General features: G+C 41.4%; 1 protein-coding gene across 1 annotated transcript in view; it reads left to right on the top strand.

The window, feature by feature from the left end:
• Synj (synaptojanin) overlaps positions 1-15503 on the top strand; it is a 392031-nt gene that overhangs the window by 315063 nt on the left and 61465 nt on the right. The window contains exons 16-17 of the mRNA XM_068387313.1: positions 426-621; positions 3158-3324. Of these exons, the coding sequence (XP_068243414.1) occupies positions 426-621; positions 3158-3324 (363 nt within the window). The remainder of the gene's footprint in view (positions 1-425; positions 622-3157; positions 3325-15503) is intronic.

Raw genomic sequence — 15503 nt, 5'->3', positions numbered from 1 at the left:
TACTACCTTCAAACTTTTTTTTTTTTTTTTTTTTTTTGAGGGGAACAGTGCAATATTGTACTCTCGACATTGGTTATTTAAAACCCAGTGCTTTCCCTGTGCAGAAATGCTAACCAATCAAGCAGGCAAGCTAACTTGAAATGCAATAAACACTTATCACAATCTGGAAAGGGGATACGTTTTGATGAAACAGCTGTCACGGAGAATCTGGATGGGAAACATAGCTTTCTACTTGCCAGTATCTGCTAGATATTTAATTTACTTTACTGGGGCATGTATCTCTTGAACAGAAAGAATATGGGACATTTTTTTTTTTATAAAGTTTTGGGGTAAACATCGATAAACCAAAGCTAGTGGATGAGAAGCAATTTGAACATTGGGAGGTTCATCGAATTATATGTAATACTAGCATTTATCTGTTTCAGATAAGCCATACTGAAGGAAAATGTTTCAAAGGATTCCTGGAAGGAGACATCGCATTTGCACCTACATATAAATATGACCTTTTCAGCGATGATTATGACACCAGTGAAAAGTCACGTATACCAGCATGGACAGACAGAGTGTTGTTCTGGAGGCGACAGTATGCAAAGGACAAGGATAACCCAAAATGGTCCCCTGGTAAGCACTGAGGATTTTAAAACATGAAATTTTAATGACCAAAATTCATGGTAGTGAGTATCATTGCTTTTATGGTACCAAAATATTGTAACTTAAGTCTCACCACATCTGAAAATCATAGAATAGGCCACTATATTGAAAGTTTTAAATAAAGTTTCATGTGATGTGTTCAGGAGTTTTATGAGATTTTATCTGGTTCCTCAATAGTTTTTAGAGTATTATTTTATTTTTGTCTGTAAAGATTTGGTAGTGGAAAACAGAGTGAGCTTTTATGGGTGTAATGCAGGATGAGAGTCAATCAACTTTATGTTTATTTTGGTTGTTGATTTTGTTATACAAGAAACAAAAGGCCCATTGGATTCTGGTTAAAAACTTTAATTATATCCTCTTCTCAGTTGGTGATTAAGAGAATTTTGATAACATTTCCTTTTGTTATACTCACCTGATGTTCATATTGCATCCTCTCCAGAAGAGTGGTTTAACTAACACTCTTAGTGTAATTTGTTTTTCAAGTTCAAAATTTTCATTTTCTTTCCATTCTGTATATACATGCCTTTCATAAAGGAATGGAACCTTCTATCGGTAAGTGGTAAGAATCCCAGAACTACCGCGCTAGTTACTCTTTGTTCCTTTCGGTTTGGAAGTCTAAATTATCCGTATTCTCTTGATACGATGAGTCATTGGGGAGGAGGGCAGGCATGTATGTATATATTGGGTGAGTATAGAAATAATGAATTTTATTATTAGAATTGTTTATTTTTATGAATTTCCTGTGATGTTCATATTGCTGACTCCTACACTCTGTAGGAGGTTGGATGCAATTGAAGGAAAGAGATAGGATAATTTTAAGTACAAGTAATGTACCAAGGTTACGATTTTCTAACCTAGTCAAGATTACTTCCAACAAACCATCTTTAAATACGGTTTGACATATGGGACTCCAAATTGTTCATTAAAAATATTTAGAATGTCTTCCACATATTCAATACAAAAGCAATTGCAGAGATATTATGATCCAGACTACCAACTCGGTCTTCTGCCTCGCAGTCTAGTAGTCTAAAAGGGTGAATAGGATTATGGGAAGGTAGGGTTTAGCAGCAGAAGGGTCTAAGGTAATTAAAGAATTCAAGGCTCTGAATCTGTAAGGGGTAGTAAACTATCATAATCCTTACTGAATGGAACACTATTACTACCATACAAAACTTGAAAAGTTAGGATTAGTGACCGGACAGGTAAAATCTGGACTTCAGAGATTTAACAAAGTAAGTTAAAGTAGTTAAAAGCTTGTCACTATCAAAACTTGGCTGGTTAAGTGCTGTTTTGTATAACAGTACTGGCATATCATCCTTGTTATAATCAACTAGCCTAGTCTTTACTGTATATCCCTCTGAACTAAAAGTAACTTTAGTTTTGCACTTTGAACTTAAGATGATCAAGAACCATTGAAACATACTTTTCCATGAGAGAAACAATAAAACATTCGCACTCCTCACAATGGTTATTTCAATCACAATATTGTCCCTGACATGAGACAGAGAATGTGGATCATGATCATCCAAAAACAATACACGCATGCTATCAAATCCATAGGAAGATATCTTAAAATGCCCTGCTAAAACTTCTGATAGTCTGGATGGAGGATGGAGTACTGTATATCAAACTGGTGCGACAAAGAGACTGAAATAACAAGAGTTTCTGGGGGTGTCACAGCTTCATTTCTTGCCATTAACTGCTAAAATGTCTCATTACTTTACTAGGAGCATGTGTCTATTGAAAGGAAAGAAATGGAGGGATTTTTTTTATATTTTGTTTGTTCTGTAAAGTCGATAAACTGAGCATCTAGAAAAGAAGCAATATGAATATCAGGAAAAGTTAATAGAAATACTGAAATAATGACAGGTACTTGTGGTATTTTACACAAAGTTATTTTGAAAGACTACTAAGTATTTATGGAGCAAGTACAAAAAAACATTTAGGTTGCTATCTGTAAGAATATATTCAAGAGAGGGAGAGAAACATTAGTATTTTGATTTGGTTTTCACACTTTAATCATAGGATGGGATTGTGGTGGCCTGTTGTTAACGTTCTTGCCTGGTGATCACCAGACTGGGGTTCTAGTCCCGCTCAAACTCGTTAGCTTCTTTGGTCACTGCAACATCACCATCCTTGTGAGCTAAGGTTTTGGGGTTTGGGGGAGCCTGTAGGTCTATCTGCTGAATCATCAGCAGCCATTGCCTGGCCCTCCTTGGCCCTAGCTTTGGTGGAAAGGGGATTGGGCACTGATTATATTTATATATGGAGGGCTTTGTCCTGCTTGATAGGGCAATATCACTGTCGCTTTCTGCTGCTATTCATGAGTGGCCTTTAAACCTTCAAATTGTCATCTTAATGTTGTGCTTGCTAAGTAAATAGGCTTACTATTTTTTTTTATTTCTATTTGTTATTCATCTAACTTACAACCAAGATAAAGTTAAACCCCAATAATGATACTGTATTTTAAGCAATGAAAAGTCTAAGAATTGTATTAACTTTGTAGGTAAGATAATTCATTATGGCAGAGCAGAATTAAAGCAGAGTGACCATCGTCCAGTCTTAGCAGTGATTGATGTTGAAGGATGTACAGTCGTAGACAGCAGACTTACTAGTACATATGAATCTGTTGTAACATCACTAGGACCATCAGACTGCACTGTGGTTGTTCAGGTATGTTATACATCAGTGTTCCAAGGAATTGTCTTTACAGAAATTTTCAGTTGACCTTCACTGATGGATTAAAAAAAAAATTACTTTTTAGGTGTAATTATAGTTGACCGTTTTTATTTTTATTTTTGCATCAATGTGACAATAATATACACAGAGTTACAAAGAACATTGTTAGTATTTTAGTTACACAATAAAGCAAGTGTAAATTTTAGACTTTATTTTGATAGGTAACCCGTATCCATTTAGGTTTATTTAGCATATCGTTTCACTTTATGTTAGGTAAGTGAGATACTGTACTAAATTTGTTTTGTGTATCACTCCATAAGCAGTAAGAAGGCTTATTTGCAGCATCTCAGTCTTTTTGAATTTCCTGTATTTCGGGTTACAATGCCAACTTTTTCCTGCTCCAATTTTAATCCCTCATCTAGTAATGAATCTTTTAGACAGTGCTTATAGAGTTTAGGCATTTTATTCTTTGTATGAGGTATTTTTAATGCAGTATAATATTAAGGCTGTACTGTCTCACAATATGGTTGTTTCAGAAGGAAAATTGTCAAATGTAATTTTTCCTTATTTTACTTTTTACTCCCAGTGTAGTTTTTTTTATCTGTTATAATGCAGTAACGATTTGTTTGTGCTGAAATTAATGACAGTTTTTACAACTCACAAATTTGTTCATGGTCTTGATTTTAAGAAATTTAAACAAAAGGACATGGAATTTATATCCTCAGCCATTTTTATTGAAGGGTTAAATTACAGTATATACAGTATTGCAATATGCAAAGTTGTCATAAAGTATGACATTTTTAGGAAATGGTTGCTGTAATGAAATATGCTTTATGCCACAGTGCAGGAATATAAGGCTATTGTAAAAGAAGTGTAGAGCATACAGATTAACAGTAAAACATGAGGACTAGTAATAAGATGCTTTTGTGAGAGTTTCGTTCTTAGCTGAACATCAGTGACATCCATCCAAACATTTCATGGATCTACATCTTAGAACATTTTGCTACCAAACAAATGTGTGTGTATAGTTTTTTGGGAACCTTCCATTGGTGCTGAGCCAGCATTAGAGCCTTTCTACAAGTCACGAACTTGTGACCTGGAGGATACTAGGTTTCACCTTACTAGCAGGCAGTTTTCAATTCTGAATAATTTTAATACAATTTTGAAGATGATGCATTATAATGGATGCTAAGGGTGTACAGTATGTTACTTAAGGTAATTTATGAGTGTGCTGTAATAGTGTGTGTTGATTGGGGAGCCTTTTGTTTGGAAGTGCCGCCATTGATTATGAGTACAAATACTATACACTATATTTAGTGGCTGATGAACATTTGATGGAGGATTGTATTCAGTACTGTATTTTATTGTGGAATGAAATGACGGCAAATTCAGGTAATGAGCTCATCTGAGATTAATTCTATACTGAAATTTAGTCCTTTTTTATATTTGTTTGGTAAAGAAAACAAGGATAAATTCCTGGGCCATAAGTTTAGGAGCTACATATCTTTTATAAATTATTGTCAATTTTGGGGCTTTCTGTTATTTTAATGATTCCTTACAAAATAAAAGTATTTCATTATCAAGAAATGCACATTATCACTGTTTTTATCAGGTTCTGAGATCAGTTAAGAATAGGAATCAATTAGTCAACCACTTTTTAATTTTGGTTTTTACTGATGCTGGATTTATAACCCAAGTATCATTAGATAAATATATTGTTTTCAATATTTAACTTAGCCGGTGATTATAATAGCTGCAACTCTGTTGCTCGACAGAAAAACTCTACGGAAAAATTCGCCAGCGATCGCTACACAGGTAGGGGGTGTACTCAACAGCGCCATCTGTCGTTCAGATACCCAGTACTCATTGTAAACAAAGAACTCAATTTTCTCTCTGTCGAGCTATCTACAAGACGCTCTTATTCGCCGTTGCTAAACTGGAGTTTTTTCACAACTAATTGGTGAAGTACTTTATTCTAGTTTTGAGCTTTCGCTATGCAGGTGTTTTATCTTCATCTTAAATATTGAACTCGTTTTGGATAGATTTAATTATGGTGACAAAGAGAGTATGGACTTTCTTTCACTTTTAAATGGCCGACCCTTCCCTTAGACGGAAGTGTGTTTAGGCCTTTAGTAATTCTTATCACGTTATAGATTTTCCTCTTTATATTTTATATCTCTCCGCCTTTATTAGGCCTCTTCGATTAACTTTCCATTTATTATAAACATATAAAAATAAATTTTAATGTTTTGTTTATATAGACCTTTCCTGAGAGTAGACGGTCCTAACTTGGAAACCGAAGTTAATCAACGTTGAGCCCTTTATATCGTAATTAGCTTTTAAAGAGCTAAGGATTTAAAACTTTTTAAATGTAATATTTTATGATAGATTTTCTTTGATAGTCTTCGTACTGTTTTCAAAGATGAACTAACGTTTAGTTTTTTTATGCTACGCAGTTGTTGACGTTCAGGACGTTCAACATGCGCTCTATCGTTACGATAGAGAGAGAGTGTATCACGGTTTCACTTTGCAGTAAGAGTAAATCGATTCTGACGTTTTGTTCATTCTTTCTTAGCTTAAATGTTTTGAATTCTAATTTAAAGGAACTTTTTATTGAAAAACCTTTCAGTTTTTTCCTTTAGTCAAATAACATGTTTTTTTTTTTTGACGAAATATAATTGGGCTCTTCTCTTAGGTGCGAAATCAAGAGAGAAAGAGAGAGAGAGATAGAGACGGAGGGAGAGAGAGGAGAGAAAACGTTCCGTTCAAGCAGGTAACGTTGTTCTCGGGTTACTCGCGTCCCTAGTCGCTGTACGGGGAGGAAGGATAAAACGTTTTTAGGTTTTTATTCTCGTCCCCAGGCTATGTGCGGTGAGAGATTGAAAACGTAGTTATATGAACTAGTGTTTAGTCTCTTTCCCAACCACTGATTTTTTTTTATCTTAATATATGTTTTCTGTTTTTTGCTGGTATTAATGAGCTTGCATTATACGACTGATTTCGCAATTACTGTACTACCTTTTAATGAAGGGTAGAATTGCGTGTTTCAGGTAGAAATAAGTGCAAAACAGAAAATCGAAGTGATAAAGTGATATGCGCAAAGTGTTACAGTGTTGCGTCTGAGGCGCAAAGTGTTACAGTGTTGCGTCCGAGGGTTCGTCTGTTCGTGCCTGTCGTTCACCTAGTCCGGGACCTCTTACATGCTCCCAAGCCCAGGGGAGAAGTAATGTCAAACGACTTATGGGTTCGAGAGGCCTTGACCAACGAACAGACGTTTTTCCCTCTATGGTATCGGGTGTATCTTACCAAGATCTCCCCTACCATAAGACGAGAGAGACGTTGTTTCTCCTCGTCATCCGTAGGCTTTTCGCATAAGAAACCTGTCACAAGGTTTCGAAGCCCTTAAGCGAAAGTCAGTCCTTTCAGGACAGGTCCAGCATCCTGGTTGCAACCACTAGGACAGCTCTGACCCTATGCAGTCATCGGATAACTGCTCGCCGCCTAACAAAAGCGTAACACAGACTCCGAGAGTCTTTTTTTGTAGGCAAAGTGTTGCGGTCACAGACGTTACCCTCGTCTCTTACCACAACCATTTCCGTTGATCCTTAATGGGTTGTATGGCAAGACATGCAGTATATGCTTGCCTCCCTTATGGAAGACTATTCTACCGATTAGTCCGTTGAGTCTAGCCGTTTATCTCATCGATATCCTGGCTTTCAGCCAACCTAACGTTCCTTTGTGCTTACTGTTGACGTTGGCGTAGCTTAGTCACGTCAGTCAGGTTGTTTAGAACCACACTCGATGCGGTCTCGTGTGGTTTTTCAGCCGCAACCACACTCGATGCGGTCTCGTGTGGTTTTTCAGCCGCATTTGGACGTTAGGCCACTTGCTGATGCTCCTGTGGACGTTCAAGACGTTCACTAACAATCGGAGTTGACTTGTTTTGACGCTGTGCGTCAACCTCCGCATTCTAGAGTCGTTTTGACTGCTCAGTCTAGGCAGTCAAAGCAGTCTCGAGTGGACGCTGTGCGTCCTCACGCACCTGTTGTGGTTGACAGTTCAGTTGTTGACAGTTCACAGACTGTCAAGCAGTTACATGACGTTGCGTTCTGGTCCGCTACTAATGCACCAGTGAGAGACTCAGCTTTTATCGGACAAGGTTCCTGTAGATGAGGAAGTTGCTGTTCTCCCTCCTACTGATATTCCCTTGAGGACTCTGTCAAATGGAGAGGAGCCTAAAGCTGCTTAGCCTCCTATGGACTTTAATTAAATCATGATGATTTTTTTAAGGATCTTTGTCCGGATCTTTTTGTAACTGCTGCTCCTCGTTCGCCTAAACGTCAGAGCTTACACTAGGCCTAGCTACTTCGAAGCCGTTGTTTTTAAGCTAGTGCCCTCTCGCTCTCCTAGAGAGCGTTACGTTGGCTAGGCGACTGGTTTTTCACCAGGAGGAGTTTGGGGGATACAGCCTTTGCTTTCCCTTCTTTTAAACTGGTTTATAGAGCGAGAGTCTGATATGACACGAGAGAAGTTCTCGGCTTGGGAGTTCATGCCTCTGCCCAGATAGACTTCTCAATTCTGGTAGACTCTCCCTGGCGCCTAGCCAGGAGACGCTCCAAGTTGTTTACAGTTCAACTTCACAGCTGTGTCGAGCCTTTGAAGTTTTGCTGTACCATTATGTCACGCATAACAAGGCTTTCAGGGATGGTAAATGGTTCCGCCTCAGTCGCTAACCCCGTCTGTTGCCACACCTGCTCCCGTAGACCCTAAATGGGCTTTGCTGCAAGACATGCAGTCCAAGCTTGCGTCCTTGATAGAGGACTTAAATGCGGAGAAGGTTGCTACCGAACCTTCTGGCCAACAACCTTCCAACCGGTCGGTTGTGCGCCCTGTTGACGCTGAGGTAACCTACTCGCGTCTGCCAGTTGAGGTGGTTCCTCCACCGATGCGACCCAGTGTGGGTTGCCAGCCGCACGTTGACGTTAAGCGACGCTCGGAGGTGGTTGTTGACGTTCAGGACGTTCAACAACCAGCAGAGGTGACTTGTTTTGACGCAGTGCGTCAACCTCAGCAACCCGGTAGGGTGTTGACTGCACAACCCAGACAGTCTCGGGTTGACGCTGTGCTTCCTCGCGCACCCATGGTTGTTGACAGTTCACAGACTGTGCAGTAGTTCCATGATATTGCGTCCGGCTCCGTCACGCATCCACCAGTGCGACCGGATTCAGCGAGCCAGACGTTGCCCACTCCGTTGCCGTTTCCTCATCAGTTTCGGATGAGGAACCCTCTGATGAGGACGTTGCTGAACAACAAGACGATCAGCCCCCAGCCCTGCTATCCATCCAGAAGATGCTGAAGAAGGAACGCTGCTCAGTCAGGCTGTGGATGAGTCTGGTAGGGACGCTGTCATCCGTGGAACAATTTGTGTCACTAGGAAGACTACACCTCCGTCCTCTTCAATACCATCTAGCTTTTCACTGGAAAAAGGACAAGACGCTAGAAGTGGTCTCGATCCCGGTTTCCGAAAAGATAAAGTCTTGTCTGACTTGGTGAAAGGACAATATCAACCTAAGAGAGGGTCTTCCCCTGGCTGTTCAGACTCCCAACCACGTTCTCTTCTCGGACGCATCGGACGTAGGCTGGGGTGCGACATTAGACGGTCGGGAATGCTCGGGAATATGGAACTCGAGTCAAAGGACAATGCATTTCAACTGCAAGGAGCTACTGGCAGTACGTCTGGCCTGGAAAAGCTTCAGGTCTCTCCTTCAAGGCAAAGTGGTGGAGGTGAACTCGGACAACACCACGGCTTTGGCGTACATCTCCAAGCAAGGAGGGACCTACTCTCTGACGTTGTACGAGATAGCAAGGGACCTCCTCACCTGGTCAAAAGGTCTAAACATATCACTAGTAACGAGGTTCATCCAAGGCAACTTGAATGTCATGGCAGATTGTCTCAGTCGGAAGGGACAAATAATTCCAACAGAATGGACCCTCCACAAGGATGTATGCAAGAGACTTTGGGCCACCTGGGGCCAGCCAACCATAGATCTCTTCGCAACCTCGATGACCAAGAGGCTCCCAAATATTTTGCTCACCAATCCCGGACCCAGCAGCAGTTCATATAGATGCCTTTCTCCTAGATTGGTCACATCTAGATCTATATGCATTCCCTCCGTTCAAGATTGTCAACAAGGTACTGCAGAAGTTCGCCTCTCACGAAGGGACAAGGTTGACGCTAGTTGCTCCCCTCTGGCCCACGAGAGAATGGTTCACCGAGGTACTTCGATGGCTAGTAGACGTTCCCAGAACACTTCCCCTAAGGGTGGACCTTCTACGTCAGCCACACGTAAAGAAGGTACACCAAGGCCTCCACGCTCTTCGTCTGACTGCCTTCAGACTATCGAAAGACTCTCGAGAGCTAGAGGCTTTTTGAAGGAGGCAGCCAGAGCGATTGCTAGAGCAAGGAGAACATCCACCCTTAGAGTCTACCAATCGAAGTGGGAAATCTTCCGAAACTGGTGCAAGTCAGTATCCGTATCCTCGACCAGTACCTCTGTAACTCAAATAGCTGACTTCCTCTTATATCTGAGGAAAGAACGATCTCTTTCAGCTCCCACTATCAAGGGTTACAGAAGCATGTTGGCATCAGTCTTCCGTCACAGAGGCTTAGATCTTTCCAACAATAAAGATCTACAGGACCTCCTTAAGTCTTTTGAGACCACGAAGGAGCGTCGTTTGGTTACACCTGGTTGGAATTTAGACGTGGTACTAAGATTCCTTATGTCAGACAGGTTCGAGCCGCTACAATCAGCCTCCCTGAAAGATCTCACCTTAAAGACTCTTTTCCTGGTATGCTTAGCCACAGCTAAGAGAGTCAGTGAGATTCATGCCTTCAGCAAGAACATCGGATTCTCATCTGAAACGGCTACATGTTCTCTACAACTTGGTTTTCTAGCCAAAAACGAGCTGCCTTCTCGACCTTGGCCAAAATCGTTCGATATTCCAAACTTATCGTATGGTTGGAAATGAACTAGAAAGAGTCTTATGCCCTGTAAGAGCTCTTAAGTTCTATTTAAAACGAACTAAACCTTTACGAGGCCCGTCTGAATCTTTATGGTGTTCAGTTAAGAAACCATCTTTGCCTTTGTCAAAGAATGCTTTATCCTATTTTATCAGACTGTTAATACGAGAAGCTCATTCCCATCTGAATGAGGAAGACCAAGCTTTGCTGAAGGTAAGGACACACGAAGTTAGAGCTGTCGCAACTTCCGTGGCCTTTAAACAAAATAGATCTCTGCGAAGTATAATCGACGCAACCTATTGGAGAAGCAAGTCAGTGTTCGCGTCTTTTTATCTTAGGGATGTCCAGTCTCTTTACGAGAACTGCTACACTCTGGGACCATTCGTAGCAGCGAGTGCAGTAGTGGGTGAGGGCTCAACCACTACAATTCCCTAATTCCATAACCTTTTTAATCTTTCTCTTGAAATGTTTTTATTGTTGTTTTTGGGTTGTCCGGAAGGCTAAGAAGCCTTTCGCATCCTAGTTGATTTGGCGGGTGGTCAAAGTAATTTCTTGAGAAGCGCCTAGATTAGAGGTTTTGATGAGGTCCTGTTGTATGGGTTGCAACCCTTGATACTTCAGATCCTAGGGGTCGCTCAGCATCCTAAGAGGATCGCGAGGCTCCGTAAGGAAGACGTACTTAAAAAGGCAGAGTAATTGTTCAAGTCGACTTCCTTACCAGGTACCTATTTATTTTGTTTTAGTTATTTTGATAACTTCTAAAATGAAATAAAAATTCTTAGCTCATATGATGTAAACATATTTTGCTGGTCTCTACCCACCCCCCTGGGTGTGAATCAGCTATTATAATCACCGGCTAAGTTAAATATTGAAAAATGTTATTTTTATAATAAAATAAATTTTTGAATATACTTACCCGGTGATTATAAATTAAAGGACCCTCCCTTCCTCCCCAATAGAGACGCAGTGGACCGAGGAGAAAATTGAGTTCTTTGTTTACAATGAGTACTGGGTATCTGAACGACAGATGGCGCTGTTGAGTACACCCCCTACCTGTGTAGCGATCGCTGGCGAATTTTTCCGTAGAGTTTTTCTGTCGAGCAACAGAGTTGCAGCTATTATAATCACCGGGTAAGTATATTCAAAAATTTATTTTATTATAAAAATAACATATTAGCTTATTTCTTATTCATTTTCATCAGAACATAATATAATTAGCTACCATATTTCAAATGAACTGTATTAGTGATATGTTTGATTCCTGGTTCCATCTTTGGTTATTGTTTTAGGGAAAACTGTCCCTTTAGAATTCTTGGATATAAATTTTTTACCATTACATTTCTATGACCTTGACTTCATCCACTCCTGAACAATTTTGGTTGTTGAAACTCAATTAGTTGTGTGGGTTTTCATTTGTGAGATTAGTTTTGTTATACTCTGACTCATTTACATTCACAAATGTGTCTCTTATTTAGCCACCAGAAGAGAAGGTAATCTATATATACTGTATAATTTTTTTTACAGAATATAGGAACTTTTAGATGCATGTTTTTTTTTTATATTCAACCTTTTTATGTTTGCATATGACCAGTGTTGAAATTTGTGGTTACATAAAAATTAGCCTTGTTTCGCAAACAATATAGCGCTGTGATTAGTAGAATGAGCATGCATATAACTACTGTACAGTAGGGTCCCGAATTATGCGAGACTTTGCTCGATAAATGGCCCCACATAAATGGAAAATCACATATTTCAAAATACATATCAGGAATAATTCCATTAGGGCCATGGAAAACGAACATGTGCCTATTCAAACGTGTTTACCTCCCATTTTCATTTCTTTCTGTCTACTATACTGTATCTTTTTCTAATATTAAATTGTTCTTATAAATGGATAAATCATTTAAAATATCTAAAAGTTTTAATTACTTGAAAAGGATTAAAATTACAACCAAGAAAGGTGTAAATACCATAAATTTCCCCTTATAACACAACCTAAAATTAGTACAAATTTTGATAAGTTTAAGTTATATCTGTTTTTTAAGACAGCTGGTGAATAGTGTCCTGGAGTTTTTGGCTAAGTTAGATGACTCCATAATTCCTCGTAAAGAATTTCTACAGACCTTCTTGTCTAGTAACATTAACTTCTGGAGCCAATGTCGGTGAACTGGCTGCTTTTCACAGAGATCGAGAGTTTATTTCCATAATTCCTGTCGTCTTTTAATTTTGAACCCCGGGAATCATTTTTTCTAACCTAAAAAGAAAGCCCCTTCAGAGATGAGACCCACTTTTTCTAGCCAAAAATAAAAGCCCCTTCATAAATGGGACCCACTCTATATCTTGGCTCTAGAGGCAGGGAATAGTAACCTCAGTCCGGTGTCAGCAGTAAAAGTATATTTACAGAGGTCTGCATCATTGAAAGGTGGATTTTTTAAAAATACCCAGACCAACAAACCCCTTTCTACAGTGTCTATCTCTTTTTTAATGACATCCTTAATCAAAAGAGTTCATCCATTAGCTATCACTAAAACAAATGATATGAGAAAAATTGATTCTTTACTATTTTTCAAACTGTTTATTTGTTTGTACTTTTTTTTACTGTTTTGAATCTCTATGTACTCTGCTCGTAATGGCGTGCCAACTCACACATACATTGTGTTCATGTTTCTCGATAATTTCATGCTTCATCTTCTTTTCACTGACAAGCTTACCATTTGCTTTCTTAGGGCATATCACTTATTACAAAGAATATTAACAAATACAGTGAAGAGCATGTAAATAATGCAAACACATGCTTAGGAGAGGTGTACAGAAGTCGACGATCACGTGAGCTGAACGAATGATGCAAGCTTAGAGCGCTCCCAAGCGCAGCCACCTTGAGTTAGCAGCTGTAAGCGTGCTCGTATCTCAATGCAAAATTTTGCCCAGAGGCTGGCTCATATCATGGAATGCTCATATGTTGGAGTGCTCATATGTCGAGATATTACTGTGTTAATATTGTACTATTGTATTGTTATTATTAATAATAATAATATTATTATTATTATTATTATTATTATATTATTTATAGCTGAACTACAAACATAATGGGAAAAGCAAGATGCTATGAACCCAAGGGCTCCAACAGGAAAAAATAGCCCAGTGAGAAAAGGAAACAAGGAAATAAATAAACTATAAGAAGAGTAATGAACTATTAAAATCAAATATAAGAATAGTAAAAATATTAAAATAGATCTTGTTCCAACACAGAGACTTACCTCGAACTACTTTCTTAGGAGGTACCTGGAATCTCCTCTCAACCAACCAGAGTTTTGTGTAGTTTACCCTACTTCCGTTTTCTGTGAGGACTACCCCAGTCGTAAGGATACGTGCCCTGAGGCTAGTCCCGAGTCAGGTCGCGTGTTAGCTTGGGTCTCGCTCCTCAGTAAGTTCTCTGGTCGCGTCGTGATACCATCCCGCCGCTCTCCATTCTCTGTGCGACCCTTTGTGTCCCCGACTCGTGTGTCCCACGTGGTTCCCGCTTGGTATCCCTGTGCTTTCCCTTGTGTTCTCGCGTCTTCGCTTGATTCCCTTGTCCTTTCCCAAGTGTATTCCTTATCCTTTCCCTGCGTTCCTGTGTCTTGCGGTATTGTGTTGTGAATTATGGAACAGGCCCGCCATTGTCCTGGGCCTAGAGCCGGGAAGTCGTGTGGAGCGTTTTTATCCAAGCCGGAGGTTGACCCACATTCCCTTTGCTCTTCCTGTAGGGGTAAAGTGTGCTCGCCGGCAGACACGTGCCCGGAGTGTGTGTCTTGGAGTGAGATCCAGTGGGTTCGTTTTAGTACGAAAAAGAAGAAGTCCACTAAACGATCCCCCAGGAAGGCGAGCATCTCTTCGCCCTTGACGTCGCCAGGAGGAAAGTCTGACGATGTTTCTGTTCCTTCTTTCCCTACCCAGAGTAGGGGACGAGGTAAGTCCGTTGCGGGGAAGAAGCCGATTGCTCTTCCCCAGGAGTCTGATCTTCGTGATGTGGGGGTTGCTGAATCTTCGCAGGCAAGTGGGGGGCCTGAAGGTGCTTTTACTAGGGGCCTTGGAGACTCTGCCCTTGTGCATGGAGGGCACGTCTCCTCTGATGACCCCATGTGGGGTAATAATGTCCCTGTCTCTTCGCCCACTTCATGGGCCTGTGTTTCAGGTACCTCGATAGCTGATGGCACCCAAGATAAGATGGACTCGACGGTAGCGGAGCCCTTCGGATGGAGGCTCCCGAAAACTCCAGGTAGGTCCCTGTTGAGGATGGAAGATGGCCTTGGTTCGTGGTTCCCCAGCGTGGTGCGGCCGACCTCCCTCCCAGCCCCTCTGTCAGCGGTTCCTGACATGTTTTTACAACCTTCGACCTCCGGAACCCAACAGATCACGAAGACCTACGTTCCCCATGTGCCTGCCCGTTGGTCGGGTTATGCAGAATCGTCGGGGTCTTCAGCGGCGGGTTCATCGTTCTCTTCAGAGGGAGAAGCGCGGAGGAGGCGCCGTCAGAGGAGGGATAGATCCAGGAGCAGGCGTTCCCATTCGAGGTCGAGGTATAGTAGAGGACGTTCCAGGTCCCCGAGGATGAAGTACAGGAGGAGTAGGTCCCCCAAAGGAGAATGGGTCTTCCTCCCCCGCAGGAGGCTCGAGGACTTCACTGCTTTCCCGAGTTCTCCGAGTCGGCGGTCCAGAGACGGTTCTCCACGGATGCCCTCTGCCAACCACAGGTTTGACCCTCGTAGGGACCAGAGCGAGAAGACCTCTTCAGACAGGCGTAAGACCGCGAAACTTCCGACTCAACCCGCACAGCGGAGGGAGTCGCGTTTTCGGACGGGCAGCCTCGTCGAGTCAGCAAAGTTGACTCGACCAGTGGATTCGCTGGGACGACTTCCTCCGTCGGGCAAGCCCACGAGAGTCTCACCCTCTTTGTCCAAGGACATGTTATGGGCAGAAGCCCTCGCCGACACGGCGGTGCCCTTCCCAAGACCCAGGTCTAGTGCGGAGGTGCCCGTCCCAAGACCCAGGTCTAGTGCGGAGGTGCCCGTCGGCACAGCCCATTACCACCACATGGAGGTGCCCGTCGAGTCAGAACCCCACCGACAGACGGAGGTGCCCGTCGGGCCATCGCCTCAGCTTCAGACGGAGG

The sequence above is a fragment of the Palaemon carinicauda genome, chromosome 1, assembly GCF_036898095.1.
Source record: "Palaemon carinicauda isolate YSFRI2023 chromosome 1, ASM3689809v2, whole genome shotgun sequence".
Taxonomy (NCBI): domain Eukaryota; kingdom Metazoa; phylum Arthropoda; class Malacostraca; order Decapoda; family Palaemonidae; genus Palaemon; species Palaemon carinicauda.
The sequence above is the reverse complement of the archived record's forward strand: the minus strand, read 5'-3'. Positions and strand labels throughout refer to the sequence as shown.